Genomic DNA, 24,271 nt, shown 5'->3' on the forward strand with positions numbered 1-24,271 from the left:
CCGGAAAACAGAGGGCACGGGCTAAAACTGTCCTCGTGTTTTATGTACCTTATGAAAGAGGTCGCTTTCATTTTCTAGACGCACCTCCGGGGACAACGGCAATGCTGTCAGCACCTCTTCGAGGGCCAAACGGGCCGCCAACATCCCACTCCCCCGTTAGCCGTGGGCGAGGAGCAAAACTCCCGCCCCGCCACGTTCATCCACACGGATCGTCCTCCTGCAACAGGCAAACTCCGTGACCTAGTTGAGCAGCGGGCAAGATTTTGCCGTTTGGAAGAGAGCGAGGCAAACGGCTGCCCCGAGAGGGGAGCGGCAGACGGAACCGAGGAAGTTCCCAGTTAGAAACGAGGGCTCACTCCCCTTTTTCACGAGGAGATCAATCGATATTTCTGAGTAAATAGCGCAGGATCAGCCCAACGCCCCATCCGGTTGGAGCTCCTCCTGCCTCCAGCCTAAACTACCTCGGGAGAAAGTGGGATTAGCGCTTAGTATACTGCTCTGCACACAGTAAGCGCTCAATAAATACGACTGATGATGATTAAAGACGAAAAGAATGGCGATGTCGTTGCAGGCCCCCCCCCCACACCCGACCCTGATTTTTCCCGGGATTCTCGGGCCCTCGGATGGGGCTGGAACGCCGGAGGACAATGCCCGCCGCCTCTACTCTAAACTGTAAATTCGTTGCGGACCGGGGAGGGGTCTGTTTTACTGTATTCTCCTAAGCGCAGTGTTCTGCACGCCGCCAAGGCTCACGAAATACGACTGATCGATCTTAGGCCCCCACCGAATTGGAGCCCCTCGGGGTTGGCCCCACGCGGTGCCTCGGCTGCGCCTCTCGGTCGGAGCTCCCTCGTTGCCAGGCCTCCTCCTGCTGTCTGTGACGTGCCCTCAGGCATGACGGCGGCAGGCCCGCCACGGCCTCCGCGTCAGGCCTGCAACTCCGCCGGGCGCGACGTTCCCGGCCCCCCCAGGCCTCCCGCCTCGCCGCGGAGGCCTCACACGGCCCCCTCCCCGCCGCGGGACCCGGGAAGGCGACCCTCTCCTTCCTCCCCCTCCTCCCGCTTCGGCAGGGCCTCGGTCAGCCCGACGGCGAGGTGCTCCCACCTGAGCGAGCAGCGCCGCCGCCGCCGCCGCCGCCACCACCACCTCCTCCTCCTCCTTCTCCTCAATCGCGGCCGACCCAAAGCTGAGGAGACCGGAACTTCCTCTCTTCACCCCCAACCCCCGCCGCGCCCGGGCCACCCGGCCTCCACAAAGGCGCTCCCTTGCCCCACCCCCCCCGCTTCCCAACTCGAACCAGCGAACTCACCCACCGGCCTCTGGGAACTGTAGTCCGACCACCTACTTCCCGGACTACAACTCCCGGCACGCACCGCGGGCCCAACTACCCTCCGCCGGAGCGAAGGAAGGGGCGGGAAAAGTAAGCCCACTCCTCGCCCTCCAATGGAACGAGGCCTAGCACGCTGCTTCTCCAAACGGGGAGGGGGTGGCCGTTTGCACCGAGAGGCATGCTGGGACTTGTAGTTTGGCTGGGCTGTGCCTCTGCCGCCGTGTTTCTGTTCAGCAGGCACCCGACGGACGCCATACGTACCTCGTCATCAATCGTATTTATTGAGCGCTTACTGTGTGCAGAACACTGTACTAAGCGCTTGGGAAGTACATATTGGCAACATATAGAGACAGTCCCTACCCAACAGTGGGCTCACAGTCTAAAAGGGGGAGACAGGGAACAAAACCAAACATACTAACAAACTAAAATAAATAGAATAGATATGTACAAGTAAAATAAATAAATAAATAAATAAATAGAGTAAGAAATATGTACCTCCCATTGACCCAGATCTAAATCCTAAAATCAGCTGCTTCCCACCTTGTCGCTGCAAGCCGAGCAGCGTGGCACGGCTCTACCGCTTGTCTGCTGGGTGACCTTGGACAAGTCACTTCACTGTGCCTCAGTTACCTCATCTGCAAAATGGGGATTAAGACTGAGAGCCCCACGTGGGACATGGATTGGGTCCAACCTGATCGTCTAGACTGTGAGCCCGTTGGGTAGGGATCGTCTCTATTTGTTGTGGAATTGTACCTTCCAAGCGCTTAGTACAGTGCTCTGCGCTCAATAAATACGAGTGATTGGGCGAATTAACTTGTATCTACCCCAGCACTTGATACAGTGTTTGGTACCTAATAAAAGTACTTAACAAATATTGAAAAAGAAAGTAACATTGACCCTCATTAGATCAATCATAGTTATTGAGCACTTACCATGTGCTCAGTGGGAAGCAGCGTGGCTCGGTGGGAAGAGCACGGGCTTGGGAGTCAGAGGTCATGGGTTCTAATCCGGACTCCACCGCTTGTCAGCTGTGTGACTTTGGGCAAGTCCAGGAGGCCTTCCCAGACTGAGCCCCCTCCTTCCTCTCCCCCTCCTCCCCCTCCCCATCCCCCCGGCCTTACCTCTTTCCCCTCCCCACAGCACCTGTATATATGTATATATGTTTGTAGATATTTATTACTCTACTTATTTTACTTGTACATATTTATTCTATTTATTTTATTTTGTTAATATGTTTTGTTTTGTTATCTGTCTCCCCCTTCTAGACTGTGAGCCCACTGTTGGGTAGGGACCGTGTCTATATGTTGCCAACTTGTACTTCCCAAGCGCTTAGTACAGTGCTCTGCACACAGTAAGCACTCAATAAATACGATTGAATGAATGAATGAAAAGTCACTTAACTTCTCTGTGCCTCAGTTCCCTCATCTGTAAAATGGGGATTAAGACTTTGAGCCCCATGTGGGACAACTTGATTACGTTGTATCTACTCCAGGGCTTAGAACAGTGCTTGGCACATAGTAAGAGCTTAACAAATACCATCATTATTATTGTCTCTGTTGCAAATTGTAGTTTCCAAGTGCTTAGTACAGTGCTCTGCACACAGTATGTGCTCAATAAATATGATTGAACTGAATGAATGAATGAATGTTTTGGATTTGTTCATTTGAGGTGTCAGCCTGATGTCCAAGTAGAGATGTCCTAAAGGCAGGTTGTGTTTTGTTGTTTGTCTCCCCGCTTCTAGACTGTGAGCCCGTTGGGTAGGGATTGTCTCTGTTGGTGAATTGTACTTTCCAAACGCTTAGTACAGTGCTCTGCACACAGTAAGTGTTCAATAAATTTGATTGAATGAATGAAAAATGAAAAATGAAAAATAATACAAAACTGCAGAGAAGGAGAGAGATCAGGGTTAGAGATGTAGATTTGGGAATCATCTGCATAGAGATGGTAGTTGAATCCATGGGAGTGACTGAGTTCTCCAAGGGTGTGGGGGTAGATGGAGAATAGAAGGGGACCCAGAACTGAATCTTGAGAGACTCCCACAGTTATGGGGTGGGAGGCAGAGGAGGAGCCTGCGAAAGAGACTGAGAATGAGCAGCCACAGAGACAGGAGGAGAACCAGGAGAGGACAGTGTCAGTGAAGCCAAGGTTGGATAATGTTTTCAGGAGAAGGGGGTGGTCCACAGTGTCGAAGTCAACTGAGATGTCGAGGGGGATTAGGTGGAGTCGAGGCTGTCGGATTTGGCAAGAAGGAGCTGATTAGTGACCATTGAGAGGGCAGTTTCCATGGAGTGTAGGGGGCTGGAGCCACATTGGAGGGGGTCAAGGAGATAATTGGAGAGGAAGTGGAGGCAGCAGGCTTACAAAGTACACTTATAAAGTGTAAATGGTTACACCCGGATTGTCTTTGTACAGAAACGCTCTGGGCATGTCTCTCCCCTCCTCAAAAATCTCCAGTGGTTGCCTATTAACCTTCGAATCAAGAAAAACTCCTCACTCTCAGCTTCAAAGCTCTCCATCACCTCGCCCCCTCCTATCTCACCTCCCTTCTCTCCTACAGCCCAGCCTGCACACTCCGCTCCTCTGCCGCTAACCTCCTCACTGGGCCTTGTTCTTGCCTGTCCCGCCGTCGACGCCCGGCCTGTGTCCTACCCCTGGCCTGGAATGCCCTCCCTCCTCACATCCGCCAAACTGGCTCTCTTCCGCCCTTCAAAGTCCTTCTGAGAGCTCACCTACTCCAGGAGGCCTTCCCAGACTGAGCCCCCCCTTTTCCTCTCCTCCTCCTCCCCTCCCCCCCGCCCTACCCCCTTCCCCTCCCCACAGCACTTGTGTATATTTGTACATATTTATTACTCTATTTTATTAATGATGTGTATATAGCAGTAATTATATTTATTCTGATGGTATTGACACCTGTCTACTTGTTTTGTTGTCTGTCTCCCCCTTCTAGATTGTGAGCCCATTGTTGGGTAGGGACAGCCTCTATATGTTGCCGATTTGTACTTCCCAAGCACTTAGTACAGTGCTCTGCACGCAGTAAACCCTGAATAAATATGATTGAATGAATGAATGAATAAACAACTCGCTTAAGGAGTTTGGAGAGGAATGGTAGGAGGGAGGATGGGGGTACATGTCATGTTTGAAAGCAGAGAGGAAGAATCGTTTGGAGAGTAAACAGTTGAACATGGTCAGGAAGGGAAGAAGGGAAGGGGCAAATGTTTTGATACAGTGTGAAGCGATGGGTTGGAGATGCAGGTGACGGGGGTAGATTTTGAGAGGAGGCAAGAGATAATCTTTTGAGATACTGCTGAGAATGATGGGAGAGCCAAAGAAAGGGCTGGCAAGACGGGGGCACTGGAGAGGAGCAGGTGAGATTTTATGTGAGATTTGATTATGGGAGATCTTTAAAGAGTGGAGATGGCATAGACAAGGAACTAGAGAGCTGTGACAGTGATAATGGTGATGATGGAGTCTTCCATCAAGAATGGCAGACTAGTCTCGGTCCTGAGACTACAGGCCTGAGAACCAGCACCAAGAAATTGATTCCAGGCATACCCCACAATACAGCCAGGTTATGTACATTCAAAATGTGACTACGTCATGAACGGCTCTATCATGGGGTACTTTTTCCCATCAGCTTGCTGGGAAAAGATGGCTGAGTCTCGATCCTAAGACTTGAAGATGGAGAACCTGCATAAAGGAATTAGTGGTGGGGGTTTCACACAGTGCCACCTGTAGTAATAATGATAATGATAATAATAATGATGGTATTTAAGTGCTTACTATGTGTCAAGCACTGGGGTAGACACAAGCTAATCAGGTTGGACGGAGTCCGTGTCCCACATGGGGTTCACAGTCTTAATTTCCATTTTACAGATCAGGTAACTGAGGCACAGATAAGTGAAGTGACTTGTCCAAGGTCACACAGCAGACAAATGGCAGAGTCAAGATTAGAACCCATGACCTGTCTACCCCTGTCTACATGTTTTGTTGTCTGTCTCCCCCTTCTAGACTGGGGCCATCACACCGCGTGGCCCCCGCTGCTCCCGGAAGGATCCTCTCCTCAGAACGCCGCCATAGACGCCCAGGACTCCGTTCCCGAGAGGCCCGCCCGCCATCACACCGCGTGGCCCCCGCGGCTCCCGGAAGGATCCTCTCCTCAGAGCGCCAGAGAGGTCCACCATAGAGGCCCGGGACTCCGTTCCCGAGAGGCCCGCCCGCCCGCCATCACACCTAGTGGCCCCCACTGCTCCCGGAAGGATCCTCTCCTCAGAGTGCCGCCATAGACGCCCGGGACTCTGTTCCCGAGAGGCCCGCCCGCCCGCCCGCCATCACACCGCGTGGCCCCCGCTGCTCCTGGAAGGATCCTCTCCTCAGAGCGCCGCCACAGACGCCCGGGACTCCGTTCCTGAGAGGCCCGCCTGCCCGCCCGCCATCACACCTTGCAGCCTTGCTGCTCCTGGAAGGATCCTCTCCTCAGACCGTGCCGTCATAGACGCCCGGGACTCCGTTCCTGAGAGGCCCGCCCGCCCGCCCGCCATCACACCTAGTGGCCCCCGCTGCTCCCAGAAGGCTCCTCTCCTCCGAGCGCCGCCATAGACGCCCCCTGCTTCCACCCCCACCCACTTAAGCGACCTTCCTTATAATGCCCCCCAATCCCCCTTCCCTGTCCGGTCCTGACTGACCCCCCCCACCACCCCCCCCCACCCCGGGAAAAATGCCCTTGTTATCACCAAGTTACATTAACGACAACCTCATTCGCACCTACTCAGCCTTCCTGTCCCGCCATCAACCCCCGGCCCACATCCTCCCCCGGGCCTGGAATGCCCTCCCTCTGCCCATCCGCCAAGCTAGCTCTCTTCCTCCCTTCAAGGCCCTACTGAGAGCTCACCTCCTCCAGGAGGCCTTCCCAGACTGATCCCCTTCCTTCCTCTCCCCCTCGTCCCCCTCTCCATCCCCTGCATCTTACCTCCTTCCCTTCCCCACAGCACCTGTATATATATATATATGTTTGTACATATTGATTACTCTATTTATTTTACTTGTACCTATCTATTCTATTTATTTTATTTTGTTAGTATGTTTGGTTTTGTTCTCTGTCTCCCCCTTCTAGACTGTGAGCCCACTGTTGGGTAGGGACTGTCTCTATATGTTGCCAGCTTGTACTTCCCAAGCGCTTAGTACAGTGCTCTGCACACAGTAGGTGCTCAATAAATACGATTGATTGATTGATTGATTGATTGACTGTGAGCCCATTGTTGGGTAGGGACCGCCTCTATATGTTGCCGACTTGTACTTCCCAAGCGCTTAGTACAGTGCTCTGCACACAGTAAGCGCTCAATAAATATGATTGAATGAATGAATGACCTTCTGGCTCCCAGGCCCATGCTCTATCCACTACGGCATGCTACTCCCAACTCTGCCACTTATCAGCTGTGTGACTTTGGGCAAGTCACTTAATTTCTCTGTGCCTCAGTTACCTCATCGGTAAAAAGGGAATTGAGACTGTGAGCCCCACGTGGGACAACCTGATTACCTTGTATCTTCCCCAGTGCTTAGAACAGTACTTGGCAAATAGTAGCACTTAACACATATTATTATATTATTATTGGAGAGAAGTTTGTAGCAGTGTGGTATAGTAGAAAGAGCATAGCCCTGGGAGTCAGAGGACCTGGGTTCAAATCCCAGCAAGTCACGTAACTTCTCTGTGCCTGAGTTTCCTCAACTATAAATTGGGGATTCAATACCTATTCTCCCTCCTACTTAGACTATGAGCTCCATATGGGACAAGGACTGTATCCCACCCAACTATCTTGTCCAGCTCTTAGAACAGCACTTAACAGATATAATAACAATAATGTAGAAAGAAAGGTATATGCATGCAAAATGCCACTCATATATGGAAAGAAGTAGCTAAATATGTTGATTTTTTTCTTTTGGGGATCATAAAATACGGGCATCAGAAAGTCATCTGGAAAGCAGGAAACTAGCCTGGTAATCAAGAAAACAAACCAGTGAAGTGGGCTCATTTTCAGTGGTCCAAAACCAGCAGCGTGGCTCAGTGGAAAGAGCACGGGCTTTGGAGTCAGAGGTCATGGGTTCAAATCCCGGCTCGGCCAATTGTCAGCTGTGTGACTTTGGGCAAGTCACTTAACTTCTCTGTGCCTCAGTTACCTCATCTGTAAAATGGGGATTAAGACTGTGAGCCCCCCGTGGGACAACCTGATCACCTTGTAACTTTCCCAGTGCTTAGAACAGTGCTTTGCACATAGTAAGTGCTTAACAAAAACCATCACTATTATTATTATTATAAATCACACCTCATGTAGCACAAGACAAATGAGAGCCCAAGCAGAATGGAGGACAAACTTCAGCATTAGAAGCCTCAGGGCCAGTTCCCTGTCCCATAAAATAGTCATTCTGGGAGATTCTGGAATTAAATCTTTAGCATTTATCACCCGGGATCTTTGCCAGTAACTTGCTCAAAAACATAAAAGTGAAAACAATTTGGGTTCTCTCCTCAGTCAGGGAGGAGAGAAACAAATAAAACAATAAACCCAGGGGAGATCAATAAGGAAAAGGCTCTAATTGTAGAAATGGACAATACTAGCATTAACAAACTGCTGAAAGCAAAACTGAAAATGTTTTCCAAGTACCCTGGGTTTGTTTCGTAATAACTGTTTCTGATTGACTCAACACACTTCACATGCACCTTGAGCTCATTTTGAATGTCTACAGGCTAAGAGGTACAAGGACACGTCAGCACACATTTATACAGGGGGGAGAATCAAAGGGGCTGTGGAGAGATCATATAAACCTGGCTGGAGAGAAAGACAGGAAGGGTAGATGGCTAGAGTTCTTTTGGGCTTGGAAAGGAGAGGTAAGCCCTGTCTTCTAACCAGTGCCTCATTTTTTTTCTATTGGTATTAGTTAAGTGCTATGTGCCAAACACTATACTGTGGTAGATACAGGCTTATCAGGTTGGACCCAATCCCTGTCCTACAAGGGGCTCACAGTCTTAATCCCCATTTTACAGGTGAGGTAACTGAAGCAGAGAAGTGAAATGACTCACCCAAAGTCACACAGCAGACAAGTGGCAGAGCCAGGATTAGAATCCAGATCCTTCTGACTCCCAGGCTGGGCTGTATCCACTAGGCCGTGCTGCTTCTCATTTGTAATGGCAGAAGTGCTCTGGCTCATACAAACAGGAGCACAGCACTCCAGACATGCTGTAGTATGAGACAATACACCTGGAGGTGCGAGGGCTTAGAATAACCACACATCCAGTTGCTCATGTTGAACTCTAGCAAGTCCTGGTACCAATTAAGTACCAATTTGAATGGCATGTGAGGGAGAGAAGGGAAGGGAATGGTACCTCAATTTTGCATAGAGGGAAATTTTGCAAAGAGAGGTTAAGGGACTATCCCAAAGGCACTTCAGAAGACAATAATAGCAGGGCGGGGAATAGCATTCAGATCTCTGGACTTCTAGTCCAGTGCTATTTCAACTTGACGATTCTGCCTCTTCCTGCCCAGTAACTGTCTGTGGGGGTGGAGGCGAGGAGAGGAACAGAGGCAAGGGGGTGGGTGAATGATGATTGTGCCACAGTGTACATGCATAAAATTCTGTCTTTACTGAGGGAACTTAGTTTCTATGACCATTACACAGTTATTGACACGAGATCGGATAATGGCCCCATTGAAAAACTTGGAATCAGGCATACCAAGGGTCTGAATACTGTACTTCCTAGAGAGACTAATGGCGATATTGAATATTGTATCATTTGGAAGAGAGCATGTATCATTTACCAGTGAGAGCATGTCACATCATATAATTGTGACTGGATGTTGTGTTAACATTAGAGAAGCAGCGTGGCTCAGTGGAAAGAGCACAGGCTTGGGAGTCAGAGGTCATGGGTTCAAATCCCGGCTCTGCAGTTTGTCAGCTTTGGGCAAGTCACTTCACTTCTCTGTGCCTCAGTTGCCTCATCTGTAAAATGGGGATTAAGATTGTGAGCCCCAGATGGGACAACCTGATCACCTTGTATCCTCCCCAGTGCTTAGAACAGTGCTTTGCACATAGTAAATGCTTAACAAATACCAGAATTAATATTATTATTATTATTACCGAATCTAGCAGATAGCTAAGAGGGCAACTCCATGTTTATTCAGTAGCAATACTAATCTCTGTCTTCTATTTTTCTTTTCAGGATACTGTGAGGATGAATACATTTATATCTGGAAAAAAAATTGAGCCCCTCTAAAGAAACAGATTTGAGAAATACAAGTTGTTAGCATCTTATGATCCATTTTCACGTTCTCTTAATATTTTCCAAAAAGAAAGAACCTTTATTTCAGGATTAATTAGCAAGGAAACTATTGTCTGTGAGATTTTTTTTTTTTTTACTTTTTTTGTACTCCCAGGTAAACTGTCAGAAAGGGTAAGATTTAGAGTACCAAAAGTAAAGATAGATCTAATGAGATCAGAATTTAGTTTTTGCAGATGAACACCTGGGTGTTTTAATATTTTAAGATATATCATCATGTTGCCTTTGGCACTAAAAATACCTAACAGCACCTCTTTAAAAAGTGTCCAAAAAACTTACAACTCACCCAATATTTAACCCTCTTTCCTTTCCCCCAGTGGGGTTCTTTCCAGAGAATGAGATCCTCATAAATTAAATCAACTCGTTGGGTCTAGCCGCCCTTTCTTTTAAGGTTGCTTTAAGTGCTATCAGCCATCCCTGTTGGGAGGGGCAGGAATTCATATCCTCCTCAGTTTATGTATAAATACATTTATTTATATTTATTGATACATTTATGTTGCATATTTATTTATATTAGTGTCTGTCTACCCCTCCAGACTACAAGCTCGTCGTGGGCAGGGAATGTATCTGTTATATTGTTATATTGTACTCTCCCAAGCGCTTACTACAGTGGTCTGCACACAATAAGTGCTCAATAAATATGATTGATGTCAATTGATGTCAATCAATGAATAGTATTTATTGAGCGTGTGCAGAGCATTGTACTAAGTGCTTGGGAGAGTGGAGGGGGAGTCAGACATCCATCTAAATAAATAAGTAAATTATACAATTTAAAGAGATGTACATAATGTACATCATGGAGGGGAAACTGAGGAAAAGATAGGGACGAATTACCCCGCATCATCTGAGGTGCCCTGGGTGGCCAGGGCAGAAGCAGCATGGCCTAGTAGGCAAGAGCACAGGCTTGGGAGTCAGAGGATGTGAGTGCTAATCCTGACTCCGCCTCTTGTCTGCTGTGTGACTTCACTCCTCTGTGCCCCAGCTACCTCACCTGTAAAATGGGGATTAAGATTGGGAGCCCCACGTGGGCCAGGGACTGTGTCCAATCTGATCAGACTGTAGACCCTAGACTGTAAGCCCGGCGTGGGCAGGGATTGTCTCTCTTTATTGCTGAATTGTACTTTTCAAGCACTTAGTACAGTGCTCTGCATACAGTAAACCTTCAATAAATAATAATAATAATGGCATTTGTTAAGCGCTTACTATGAGCAAAGCACTGTTCTAAGCACTGGACGGATACAAGGTGATCAGGTTGTCCCACGTGGGGCTCACAGTCTTAATCCCCATTTTACAGATGAGGTAACTGAGGCTCAGAGAAGTTAAGTGACTTGCCCAAAATCACACAGCTGACAAGTGGCAGAACTGGGATTAGAACCCAATCAATCAATCAATCAATCGTATTTATTGAGCGCTTACTATGTGCAGAGCACTGTACTAAGCGCTTGGGAAGTACAAATTGGCAACACACAGAGACAGTCCCTACCCAACAGTGGGTTCACAGTCTAAAAGGGGGAGACAGAGAACAAAACCAAACATAGCAACAAAATAAAATAAATAGGATAGAAATAATAGGATAGAAATAAATAGGATAGAACCCATGACCTCTGACTCCCAAGCCCATGCTCTTTCCACAGATCGAATGAATAAATGATGACCTTGTATCTACCCCAGCGCTTAGAACATAGTAAGTGCTTAACAAATACCATCATCATTATTATTATTATTATTCTCTGTGCCTCAGCTACCTCACCTGTAACATGGGGATTAAGATTGGGAGCCCCACGTGGGCCAGGGACTGTGTCCAACCTGATCATCATCATCATCATCAATCGTATTTATTGATGATGATGATGGCATTTGTTAAGCGCTTACTATGTGCAAAGCACTGTTCTAAGCGCTGGGGGGTATACAATGTGATCACATTGTCCCACGGGGGGCTCACAGTCTTAATCCCCATTTTTACAGATGAGGTAACTGAGGCCCAGAGAAGTTAAGTGACTTGCCCAAGGTCACACAGCAGACTTGTGGTGGAGCTGGGATTCAAACCCATGACCTCTGACTCCAAAGCCCGGGCTCCTTCTGCCGAGCGCTTACTGTGTGCAGAGCACTGTACTAAGCGCTTGGGAAGTACAAGTTGGTAACATATAGAGACAGTCATCATCAATCGTATTTATTGAGCGCTTACTGTGTGCAGAGCACTGTACTAAGCGCTTGGGAAGTACAAGTTGGTAACATATAGAGACAGTCCCTACCCAGCAGTGGGCTCACAGTCTAAAAATCAGATCAGACTGTAGACTCTAGACTGTAAGCCCGGTGTGGGCAGGGATTGTCTCTATTGCTGAATTGTACTTTCCAAGCGCTTAGTACAGTGCCCTGCACAAGTAAGCCCTCGATAAATACGATCGAATGAATCAGTGATGACCTTGTATCCACCCCAGTGCTTGGCACCTAGGAAGCGCTTAACAAATACCCCAGGAAGGGGAATTAGGTCTTCTGGATTCCAGAGGGAGCTGTAAACCGCCGCTCTCCTTGAGTCCGGGAGCGATCCACTGAAAACGGGGCCGAAAAGGGTCCAGTCGGCTGCTGGGTTCGGCGGGGTTTGGGCCTTCTTGCCGGTAGAGACTACAATCCCCACAAGGCAACGGGGCCAGAGCAGGAAATTGACCTTTCTGAAAAGTAGCTGATCCCTGTTTGCCTGGCTTGGGCATCGAGGGGGATGGCATGGCCCCCCCCTCCACCATCACCACGAGGGGCCGGCATGTCGGCTGTCACCATGTCCTGCATTTGGAGGGGTAAAGGCCTCCAGAGGCGGGAGCCCCTCCCCCTCCGGTCTGGCCCCGCCCGGGCACCGCTGCTGCACTCCCAGGAACCCAGCTCATAGCTGCGACCCGTTGGCATATTCCTTGTGGGCCTCGCCGGGGAACGGAGAGCCAACAGAGGTGGGTCCGAGCCGTCTTCTCTTGCAACTCCGCGGGAGCTGGCAGGACGGGATCGATGAGACGGGGGGGAGCCCCCTTGTCTGCTCCAAAAGGCTCCTCGGGGTGGCACCGAGATGGGAGGGGGACCGGACGCCCCCCACAAGGGGATGAGGAGTTGGGGGGAGAGGAAGGACAAAAGAAGGGTGAGCTCAGAACCAGGACCAGCCTTGGTCCTGTTAGCCTCTCCCAGTGGGGTGAGCGGTAGTTTTTTAGTGTTGTTGTTGATGGTGTTATTGTTTTTTGATGGTATTTGTGAAGCGCTTCATATGTGCCGGGCACTGTACTAAGCGCCGGGGTGGATACAAGCTAGTCGGGGTAGACATAGTCCCTGTCCCACACGGGGTTCAAAGTATTAATCCCCATTTTACAGTTGAGGTGACCGAACCACAGAAAAGTGAAGTGATTTGCCCAAGGTCGCACAGCAAAGTGGCGGACCTGAGATTAGAACCCAGGGCCTTCTGACTCCCAGGCACACCCGCCATCCACTAAGCTATGCTGCTTGTTCATAGCAGCCCGAGGAGGATTTGGGTTTAGGGCGCTGGATGCTGGTGGATGCCTCCACTAGCACGCGCCCCAAGGTAAAGCAGCCGATGCAGTGCTTACCTTCAGCACCTCCCCAGACCTCCAAGCACGAGGCAGATCCAGCCTTGCGAAGCCCACCTTAAAGGAACTGGGGAGAGGGGCGCCAAAGACTTCCCGAGGTGGAGGATCTTGTCTCCCAAGAAGATCACCCTGCAACCCGGGAAACTGGGCTTGACCTTTGTGTGGTGAAATGAGACTTGCTGTTTCCTGCAGTTGCTGTGATCGAGCACCTTTGTCAACGAAGGGAGTGGTTGACCTCAGGAGCCTGGAGTATGCAAACAGGGCCACAGTCCATGATCTGACAAGTCAACCCTGCCAGCCCCACTCACACTGACACCCTAGCCAGTGGCTTTCCCCACCACTCTCAGGAGCCCCCCTCAGGAGTCCTGGCCTCTGCTTCTTGGCTTCCAGTAGTATCTCCTCTCCTTTCCTTCAGCTCCATAAGCACCCCCTCTTACTCCATCCCTTCTGTCTCGGTCTCTCAGTGGGTAAAGCGATGGGGAGTCCAGGATGGGGTTGAGTACCCAGAATCCATATCAGGGGCCAAATTAGCTGCAGAGAAGAAAGGGATCAGGCTGGAAATGTGGTTCTCGGCATTTTCCTCCAACTGAAGGTGGCCCCGGAGTTCCTCCCCACCAAGCCCCGTGATACAGCTCAAAGAGGCAAAGAAAGCCACAGTTAGAATTCTTTAAAGTCATGTTTTCAACCAACGATATGACCGCTACTATTATTTCACAGCACAGCGGTAGTATACAGCCGAACAAAACACACGGTACATGGGGAAGTACACACCCTTAGGCTTCCCTAAGAGTTATCTGTGTACTTGTTTGCTTTAGATAGCTGTTCAGATCTTTTTTTATTAATGGAAAAGTGTTTTGTACTCTTAAAGCTTGCCATGCCCCTGGATGGGTTGTTTCGCTTCTCCATTCTAGGTCCATTCTAGGTTGTTCTCCCCGCCCCCGAGCCAGTGGGCTGAGAGGTAGAAGGTGGGGAGCTAGTTCTGGTGGTTCTCAACCAGAGCCTAGAATGGAAATTGGGCATCCGTGATGGGTACTCTCAAGAAGAAGGTTGGCAAGTCCTGTCCTTGTAGGCCCAAGAATGGAGGCTCTCCCCCAGGTGTCCCTTACTCACCCCTACTGACCCCAAATGGCAGAGACTGAAAGAGTTAACCTTGTGTCCCTGAGCTCAGACTCCAACCTCAGGGTAGGGGATGCAGGGGATGGGATGAGCATATTTTATCATCAGGAGGCGTTCACTTCTCTGACAGGTAGGAGAGACAGTGAAGGGACCTGGGAGGGCACCGTCCTGTTGTGTAGGGTTCTTGGGGCCCCGGGGAGAAAAAAGACTGAGCAAACAGCAAACCATCCTCTCGTTTCCCTGATCCCAACTCCATAACTGGCTCTCCGGAGCCATCACCCCAGAATCTGCCGAGAAGCAGCATGGCCTAGTGGAAACAGCCCGGGCCTGGGACTTGGAGGACCTGGGTTCTAATCCTACATGTGACCCTGGGCAACATTCTCTGTACCTTCATTTCTCTGTACCTCAGTTCCCTCACCTGCAGAATGGGGATTCTCCTACTCTGGGCCCCATGTGGTACTCGATTATCTTGTATCTACCTCAGCACTTAATATAGTGCTTGGCACAGATTAAGCGCTTAACAAATACTGCAATTATTATTATTATTTTCCCAAGACCTACACTATTAGAAAATATGCCAACAGGGACAAAATCTAAGGTTGATTGCAGCCTTCAGGTTGGCAGCATCGTAGCCAACACAAATGCCAAGTATACCTGTCAACTAGCTGGCAGATAATAAATGCTGTTTCCTCCCCTCCTGTCCAGAGCAGGCTCCCTTGGCCTGGGGGACCCACCCATAGAGGGCTACTCTCTGTCTTCTTGTGGTTGCTGACCTGCAAGATCACTTCTTGTTCCCAGGCAGTGTGCAGAGGTCACCATACAGGGCTCTGTTAGAAGAGACTTTCTGTGTGCTGGCAGGCCACTGTGGACTCTTGTTCTCTGCTTTCCAGACTCAGATCCATTGCTCATGCCGTTCCTCCCACCTGGAACACCCTCCCCCTTCAGCCTGACCAAACCACGCCCCTTCCCCCCCTTCAGAACTCTTTCCTTCCGCACCCCTTTCCAGTCATGGCATCTCCTCAGCCACCTCAGCATTCATCTGGCAATTTTTTTTTCCTCTTGTGTTTTTGATTTGTATCTACTCTCACACTTTTTAGACCCTTATATCCTCATCTTATGTCATTTTGTCTTCCCCATTAGGCTGTACATTCCTCGAGCATAGCGATCGTGTCCTGTATTCTTCCTGTTTGCTCCCAAACTCCCAATACCGTGGTTTGTACACAGAAGGCATTCATAAAATGCTGCTGCTGCTGAAGACCAAGTCCCAGAGTTCTCGGTTATACTGTTGGAGGAATATAGAGACCTCTTTCATGCCAAGTTGGGAGGGGAAGAAGGGGGATAGGTTTGGAGATGTAAGAGCAAGATCTCTCAACCTCAAAGCAGATAGGGGAATAGGGAAGAGGAAGCTTGCACAGGCGCCCCCAGGGCTGAGGTTCCAACTGGAGCCCTGCCAAAGTTAAGTCTGGCTACTTTGGCTTCAGAGGTGTGTGAGGGGTAGTGTTGGGAAGGATTTAAAGGGACTCTGAATACGTCCCAGTCCTGGTGTTCATCAAGAAAGAACATTTACAAAGGAGAAGGTCACAAGTTTCTTCCCCACTTCATCAACCTCCACTACAGCCCAAATGGAGTGTGGGATATGGGGCAGCCCCAGGCACATAAGAGAAGCTAGTGGGAGGGGAAGCAATCGATGTGTCCACATACACACACACACACACTCACGCTCTCTCCCCCCCCCCCCCCCCCGGGATGGGGGGGTGGGGAAGGGGAGATTGGGAGGAGACTCTTGCTACAAGCTGATCACATGAGAGATTAGTTCCACGTCTTTCAGTATGTTTCAAACCATGTTTTTGGCCTCCATTCTGCCAGGATCCCCAGCCCCGCAGGAACCCACCAGGCTCCTCCCTTCACTTTACTCTTGTTAAGGTATTAATTTATTGATTTGTTATCTGTACTGTTGTCTGTGTCCATCTGTCCATTTATTCATCCATCCTCCTTGGGTTTGTCCCTCTCAGACTCCGAGTGGGCCCGTGTACCTGTTCAGGTTTTTTTTGTCGTAGTTTTTTTTACGGTATTTGTTAAGCGCTTAGTATGTGCCAGGCACTGTACAAAGCACTGGGGTAGATACAAGTTAATCAGGTTGGACACGGTCCCTGTCCCACGTGGGGCACACAGTCTTAATCCTCATTTTACAGATGAGTTGACTGAGGCATAGGTCAATTAAATGACTTATTCAAGGTCCTCCAGCAGACAAGTGGCAGAGCCTGGATTAGATCTTCTGACTCCTAGGCCACAGTACTTCTTGCGCATAGGTTGTTGTGCCCAGCTGCCAGTACAGGGCAGCTGTGCCCACTGGTGGCTGCTGAGTAAAGCCTGGTTGCTGATGAGGTGTTTTCCCTTGGCCCACAGGGCTCGACCGTGCTAGCATGATGCCTGCCGATGTCCACAAGAAGAAAAGCTGGGACGTTTCCAATGGTTCTTTGATGCCTTCTGATGGGCAGCACATGGAGAGGTCTGAGAGCCCCACTCCGGGGCTGGCCCAGGGAACTGAGCCAGGTAGGTCAGGGCTCCGGGCCCTACATGGTCAAACCACCAGCAAACAGGACACAGGAGGTAGGGTGTGGTCAAGAGTGCTGGTCGTACTAGTTTTCTTCAGACTCTCCCCCTGGGAGCAAGACCCTCCTAGTGGGATGAGCGGCCAGTCAAGTTGTAAGAAGGGGAAGGACTTAGAGGCTGAGCCCACCCACCTTATCCGGCCTCGCCTCCTTCCCATATCCCATTGAGGGCCGCCAAAGACCAGGGGGCTCTGGAACAGTCTGTGGGTTCTTTGGAGATTACTGGCCCATCTGCCTGAAGTTCCTAGGCTTCATGAAGTCAACTGAAGGGTTCATGGGTCAGTGTGGACTTCTCTCCCTGACAGGGTTGGGGCTTTCCAGCCACACATTGGCCTCAGCTCCAGCCCAGGAAAGCCAGGCATGCCTAGTACTGGAAGGCAAGTACGGGTCAAACAGGTGAGACCTGACCTGATGAGGAGTAAGGTAGAGTTAAGGGGTGACCTCCCTGTCCAACTCTGCCCGGCTCGGGGGAAAGGGATGAGACGAACAGAGACCCCAGTTGGCCCAGGTCCCTCGATGTTCGGTTCATCTGAAACGCTTTGCTGAAGCGTCATTCATATCAGGCCAGCCTTGATGCCTCCCTGCCGGCACACCCCTCAGTGAAAGCTAGGGAATTGAGCCTCCGAGGGGTAGGTAGATCACATCCCCCAAAGACAGGTCCCAGTTCGCCTATCGATCCTTCCTCTTATTGGGCCATGTTTTCCTGTTTGTTCAATTTACACCGGCAACCTATTTCAGAGGATTAATTAAACTCCAGGAACGTTCCCCAAGCTCTACCAACCACAGAGCCCCTAACTTGGGAGCATACGGGGAGGGGAGGTGGAGGTGATGTCAGAAGGCCGCCAGACAGACAGGCACATTCCAGAGAGAAGCTCAGCAATCTCCTTAGGGACATAGATGGCAAAAAGGAATGTTCTTTAAATCCCAACGATCTCCAATCCATTCTGGACTGTCTCTAGGGACCTGTGCTTTTGGATCTCACAGAGAGGCTTTGGGGACCCTCTAGACTGTAAGTTCTCTGTGGGCAGGGAATATGTCTGGTTACTGTTGTGTTGCACTCCCCCAAGCACTTAGTACAGTGTTTTGCAGACAGTAAATGCTCAATAAATACGATTGAATGAATAAATGAATGAATGACCGGTGGGAGGTGAATGCCAAGTGATGGGAGTTTCAGATGAAGGTCACTAAGAGCAGGGGGTAGAAAGTTGACCCATGTTCCAGATCCCAGCATAGGAAGATGTATTGTCACAGAACCCTTTTCAGAAAGATAGTTGTAGACTCTTCAAAGACCCTCGACTCCAGCCCCGAGGTCACTAATAGAGTCACTTTTCCAGGGATGGGGAAGACTGTAAGTCTTCTAGACTGTAAGCCTGTTGTGGGCAGGGATTGTCGCTCTTCACTGCTGAATTGTACTTTCCAAGGGCTTAGTACAGTGCTCTGCACACAGTAAGCACTCAATAAATATGATTGAATAAATGAATTAGTGATGGTGGAAGTTATGCAAACCGTGCAGTGTCTCTTTGCTCCATGGTGGCTTTCCCAAGTGCTTCGTACATTGTTCTGCACCCAGTAGGCACTCAATCAATACCATTGATGATGATGACGATGATGAAAAGTCAATAGCAGGGATTTGCTCCACTACTCCAGAGCATCCAGTCAGGACTTCCCACTCCTCGTTCCACTTCCCACATCCCATGAGCTAGAGTAATCCTCGGTGGTGTTATCTGCCCATGCCTAGGCCCTGATCCTGGCTGTGTTGGTTTCAGGGGCTGGCCAGGAGGGTGCCATGTTTGTTCATGCCCGCTCCTATGAGGACCTGACAGCATCGGAGGAGGGGGAGGACTGTGCAGGGAGCCCAGAGGAGAAAGATGGGGCCCAGGCTCACCTGACAGACATGCAGCAGATCAGCAAAGATTTCAGCGAATTGAGCACCCAGCTGACGGGGGTGGCACGAGACGTGGAAGAGGAGATGCGGCCGGGTCCAGAGGAGCCCTCCGACTTCCTGGGAGAGGAGGCCAGGGAAGAGGAGGAAGAGGCAATGGAGGCCTGGCGGCAGCACCAAAAACACATCTTCGTGCTGAGTGAGGCAGGCAAGCCGGTGTACTCCCGCTATGGGTCAGAGGAGGCCCTGTCCAGCACCATGGGGGTCATGGTGGCCTTGGTGTCCTTCCTGGAGGCCGACAAGAATGCCATCCGCTCCATCCACGCAGGTACAAGCCCTGTGGCTAATGGTTTTGTGGGAGAGGGAAAGCCTGGAGCCGTGGGTGTTACGCAGGGTTGAGGCGGGGGGGTGTCCCTCAGAGGGCCGTTGAGCCCTGTGCCACAGAGCAGAGGATTTCAGCTTAGTGCAGCTTAGTGTAAGCAGGGAATATGTCTGTTATATTGTACTGTCCTGAGCACTTAGTACAGTGCTGTGCACACAGTAAGTGCTCAATAAGTATGACTGATTGACCGACTGCAGCGAACCTGTTTTTACTTGCTAGGTCACCCCCCCCCAAGACAGAGCAATCTCCTCAGGAAAACCGGGATGGGAATCGGTTGTCTTCCACTGTGGGTGGGTATAGCTCACCACCTTCCCCCATCCTGGCAGCTTTGAGAGCTTGGGTCCAGATGATTAGAGAGCGGATGCTTGTCAGAAGCGGGTGGGAGCTAGAGGACAGGCTTTGTTTCCTTCCTCAATTTTCCCTTCTGGAACGTGGGGTGAACCTCTCTCCTCCACAAGGATGTGGGAAGGAGATATTGGAAGAGAAGAATCAATCGATCAGTGGTATTTATTGAGCATTTACTATGTGCAGAGCACTGTATTAAGTGCTCGGGAGTGTACAGTACACCAGAATTAATTAGCAGACATGTTCCCCATTCCTAACGAACGTACCGCCTAGAGGAGGCTGGCAGCTATATTTGTAAAATCCTTCAGTTTGCATGTATCTCTTTCCAGCCATTCTCCAGGGTCTCAGTGATGGAAGGGAGCTTTGGGAGCCCCAAGATCTGCCTACTCCTATCTCAGTCACTGTGGGGTTACTGCTCTACCTGGGGTCACCCTGGCAGAGGAAACGGGCTCCCTGCCCTGAGCTGTTAGATGCATTTTCTTGCTAATGCAGGCTAATTTCTGTTGTAATTTGGTGGGTCCCTGGCCCGTGGGCCAGTGCCGATTTGCCATGAGCGGCATCTAGGGGCTGTCTCTCCCTCAAGGTTGGCCAGTGGGTCTGATGAGGTCTGTCTCTCTCTGCTTCTTTTCCTCCTCTGTCCACTTCGCTGGTCAGATGGCTACAAAGTAGTATTTGTGCGCCGGAGCCCCCTGGTGCTAGTCGCCGTGGCCCGGACCCGCCAGTCAGAGCAGGAGATCGCCCAGGAACTGCTGTACATCTATTACCAAATACTCAGCCTGCTGACCTGGACGCAGCTGAACCACATTTTCCAGCAGAAGCAGAACTATGACCTGCGGCGTCTGCTCTCTGGCTCGGAGCGCATCACCGACAACCTGCTGCAGCTCATGGCCCGGGACCCCAGTTTCCTGATGAGTGCTGCCCGCTGCTTGCCCCTGGCAGCCAGCGTGAGGGACACCGTCAGTGCCAGCCTGCAGCAGGCCCGGGCCAAGAGCCTGGTCTTCTCCATCCTCCTGTCCAGGAACCAGCTGGTGTCCCTGGTCAGGAAGAAGGACCAGTTCCTCCACCCCATCGACCTCCACCTGCTCTTTAACCTCATCAGCTCCTCCTCCTCCTTCAGGGAGGGTGAAGCTTGGACGCCTATCTGCTTGCCCAAGTTCAATTCCAGCGGCTTCTTCCACGCCCACATATCCTACCTGGAGCCAGACACGGACCTGTGCCTTCTCCTGGTCTCCACCGACCGCGAGGACTTCTTCACAGTCTCAGATTGCCGCCGCCGCTTCCAGGAGCGGCTGAGGAAGCGAGGGGTCTATCATGCTTTGCGGGAGGCCCTGCGCACCCCATACTACAGTGTGGCCCAAGTGGGCATCCCTGAGTTGCGCCACTTTATCTACAAGTCCAAGAGTTCTGGGCTCTTCACCAGGTGAGAGACGGCCATGGGAGGGCGCTACTGCCCCGCCTCTCAGTTTGGGGAAGAGAGTAGTTGAGCTAAGGGAAAGGAAAGCCAAGGGGGATGGGGTGCCAGGGGCGTGGGGATGACTGAGGAAGAAAGGACTGTTGGAGTGGGAAGCGAATCCTTGGGGGAATGATTGTGGGGGAGGAGATTGTTGGGGAGAGTGGGGTGGCTGATGAGAAGAGAGTCAAGTGGCTGAGAGGCCTACAGAGAAAGGCCTCCAAGATCATCGCGGGGGTGGAAAAGTTTCTGTAGCGGTCATACCGAAGAAGTCAGGATACTTTAGTCTGGAGAGGCGAAGGCAGGGAGGGGACGAGATTGAAATTTACAAACACCCGAAGGTATGGAATAGGTAGGCGGGACACGAGTGTACCCATTGGAGCTGGAAGGGTGGTAGGACTATGTACTAAACAAAAAGAAACCCTTCTCCGAACAGCGGATGTTAAGCATATGCGATTCGTTACCATAAGCAGAATCAATCAATCAATCAATCAGTCAGTGATATTTATTGAGCTCTTACTCTGTGCAGAGCAGTGTAACTAAGTACTTGGGAGAGTACAGCATAAAACAGTTTTTTTGGTAGACACGTTCCGTGCCCACAACGAGCTTGCAGTCTAAAAGGGGAGACAGACGTTAATATAAATAAATTATGGATAGGTACATACGTGTCGTGGGGCTGAGGGTGGAACGAATACCAGATACCCAAAAGGCACAGATCCAAGTGCAGAACATTTCAGTAGGTTCAAAAGGGCCTGGAGAAATTCACGGAGAAGTGGTCCGTATTGGAATATGAAAGGGAAAGCTGGGGAAGAGGGAAAAGTTGGAGGGCTTTCGATGGTGAAAGATCCTGAAACCAGCAACTTGTCATTGCCTACCCAGCTGGTTCTAGTCAAAGCAAAGGAGGTCTTGGGTTCAACAAACAGGATTGAGCACCGAAGCAGGCTCCGAAGCAGGTGGGAACTGATGGCTCCTCTTGGTTGTGGGGCTCTCTGGGGAAGAAGTCCCGACATCCCCGTGCCCCTTAAGCTGCTTCCCACCAACTGCTGTCAATGGCTCCATTCTTGCTGGCTTCTCTGGTTGGATGCCACCACCGATCTCCATGGCGATGGGGCCGGCCACTCCGCAGGAAACAGAGAAGCTGGAGGTTGCCGGGCTCTACCGGGGGGCCCTGCTCAGGAGCACCAGGGAAGAGTCACAGACATTGTCTGCGCAGCAATGGCGGCTCTGGCCCCAGTCGGCCTCCACCCCAGCTCTCCCCATCCCTTGAGGCCCCAGGTCCCTCTGGTAACACACCTCTAAACGTGCGGATGGATATCAAGGAGGGCAACCATCACCCGATGCCTCCAAGCATCCTGTGCTTCCTGTTGGAGACACAGAATATTTGCTTCACCCAATAACAACGTTAATTATGGGCATTTGTTCTCACGAATGGCCATCATCCCACTGCCTGTGTTGAGAAGCCAGACGAGGCAGGCTCAGCCCTGTGAAGGGCAGGTGGCCAAAACACTGGTTAGTCTTACGGACCCATTTCCCTGGGTCCCTTGGCTATGTGGTCATGCCAGGGTTATGGTTTCAAGCACCCTTCCCTATGGGAGTGGGTGAGGCAGGGGGAATCCCTCATACTGGAATCCCCCTCTGAAGTCCTACCCCATGGCCACCCCTCCCCTAAGCCTCTTCCCTTCCAAGCCCTGCCATCTCTCCCAAGCTTGGGGTTGTTTCCTCAGGTGGGAGGTCAGCTGTCCCTGACTCTCTCCCTGCCAGGGAAAATCCGACCTGACTTGGCCCCCAGAGCAGAGGGGGATGGATGAGGGGATTGACTTAACTGATCCAGATGGTTTTGTGTCATTCTCTTTTCCACCTTTCCAGCCCAGAAATCGAGGCCCCATACGTGAGTGAAGAGGAGCAGGAACGCCTTCTGGGGCTGTACCAGTACCTGCACAGTCGGGCCCACAATGCCTCCCGCCCCCTCAAGACCATTTACTACACTGGGCCCAATGAGAACCTCGTGGCTTTGGTGAGGAGCCTTGCCTCTGCCTGAACAGCCAGACACCCACCTTTGTCAATATGCCCTGGCCTGTGCACCCCCCTCCCAGAGTCAGACTGGCCAGCCTGCCAAGGACGAGGGCAAAGGAGGTGGAGAGGGAAGGAGGGAAGGTCCTGAGTCCCATCCCCCTATCCCAGTACTGCCTATCAACCCCACATGGGGGTTCAGATGTGGTTATGCCAGGGTTGTGGTTCCAAGCCCTCTTCCTTCTGCAAGTGTGTGAGGGTGGGGGCTTCTCCGGACTTGGGAGATCACCCAGGGTGGTTATCAATCAGTCAGTGGTATTCATTGAGTGCTTACTGTGTGTGGAGCAATGGACTAAGTGCTTGGGAGAGTACAATACAATAGAGTTGGCAGACACCATCCCTGCCTACAAAGCGCTTACAGTCTTGAGGGGGAGACAGACATTAATATAAATAAGTACATTACAGATATATCCATGAGTGCCGTGGGGCTGAGGGTGGGGTGAATACCAAGTGCCCAAAAGGGGACAGATCCAAGTGGTTATCAGCTTAGGCTAAGTTCCTCACACCCACCCGCACCTCTTTGCCCTCACCCCGGTCTTGAAGCTCATTTCTTCCCCCTCCATCATAGGGGAAACTGGCCTTTGCACTCCTGAACGGCTCAGGAACTAATGTTTGTTCTCCATCCCCCAGGTGACTGGAGCCTTTGAGCTCTATATGTGCTACAGCCCCTTGGGGACCAAGGCCTCAGCTGTCAGCGCCATCAACAAGCTCATGCGTTGGATCCGGAAGGAGGAGGACCGACTCTTCATTCTGACGCCGCTGACATACTGAGGGCTGGGGCTGCCAACAGGCTCTGAGACCTGCCTCTGGCTCCGTTCCTCCCTCTCTTTGGGTCTCACCAGGTGGCCCTTCCTTGAGAATGTGCATGGTGGAGAGGTGGCAGAACCCCCATGTATCTGTCCCCCATACTTGGGACAAGAGAGGGAGAGGGTCTAGGGAAGTGGTTTTTCTGGGCAGCCCCAGGATTCTTATTTGCATTAAATAGTAGGTGGAAAGTCCAGCAGCAGCTTCATGGGTCTGTCTCCCAAAGGAACGTTTCCCTTCCTCTCTTCCTCACTAACACACTCAAGCACAGCTTCACACCTCTTCCTATTCCCCATCCCCTCCTTTGCCCTGAACACACCTGTATCTCACGCTGGCACAGAAACCTCTTTTCTCTTCCCGGGACCATCTCTTCTTT

General features: G+C 50.9%; 2 protein-coding genes across 4 annotated transcripts in view; one reads left to right on the forward strand and one right to left on the reverse strand.

Annotated features, from left to right (window-relative positions):
- RBM6 (RNA binding motif protein 6) overlaps positions 1 to 1,129 on the reverse strand; it is a 112,918-nt gene extending 111,789 nt beyond the window's left edge. For 2 of the 3 annotated variants that reach the window (XM_038771619.1, XM_038771618.1), the window contains exon 1: positions 49 to 98. In XM_038771619.1, coding sequence (XP_038627547.1) covers positions 49 to 71 — 23 coding nt within the window. In that variant the 5' untranslated portion in view covers positions 72 to 98. Of the gene's footprint in view, positions 1 to 48; positions 99 to 1,104 lie in introns of those variants that run through there. The other variant, XM_038771620.1, reaches the window with a different exon arrangement.
- An 11,295-nt stretch (positions 1,130 to 12,424) lies between these two features.
- Positions 12,425 to 24,087, forward strand: MON1A (MON1 homolog A, secretory trafficking associated). Its single transcript, XM_038773029.1, has 6 exons — positions 12,425 to 12,592; positions 16,757 to 16,903; positions 18,729 to 19,172; positions 20,226 to 20,991; positions 22,888 to 23,035; positions 23,722 to 24,087. Exons 2-6 carry the CDS (start codon positions 16,774 to 16,776, stop codon positions 23,860 to 23,862), a joined length of 1,629 nt encoding a protein of 542 aa, XP_038628957.1. The 5' UTR covers positions 12,425 to 12,592; positions 16,757 to 16,773; the 3' UTR covers positions 23,863 to 24,087.
- Positions 24,088 to 24,271: the final 184 nt, after the last annotated feature.

This window comes from Tachyglossus aculeatus, chromosome X1 (assembly GCF_015852505.1).
Source record: "Tachyglossus aculeatus isolate mTacAcu1 chromosome X1, mTacAcu1.pri, whole genome shotgun sequence".
Lineage (NCBI taxonomy): Eukaryota > Metazoa > Chordata > Mammalia > Monotremata > Tachyglossidae > Tachyglossus > Tachyglossus aculeatus.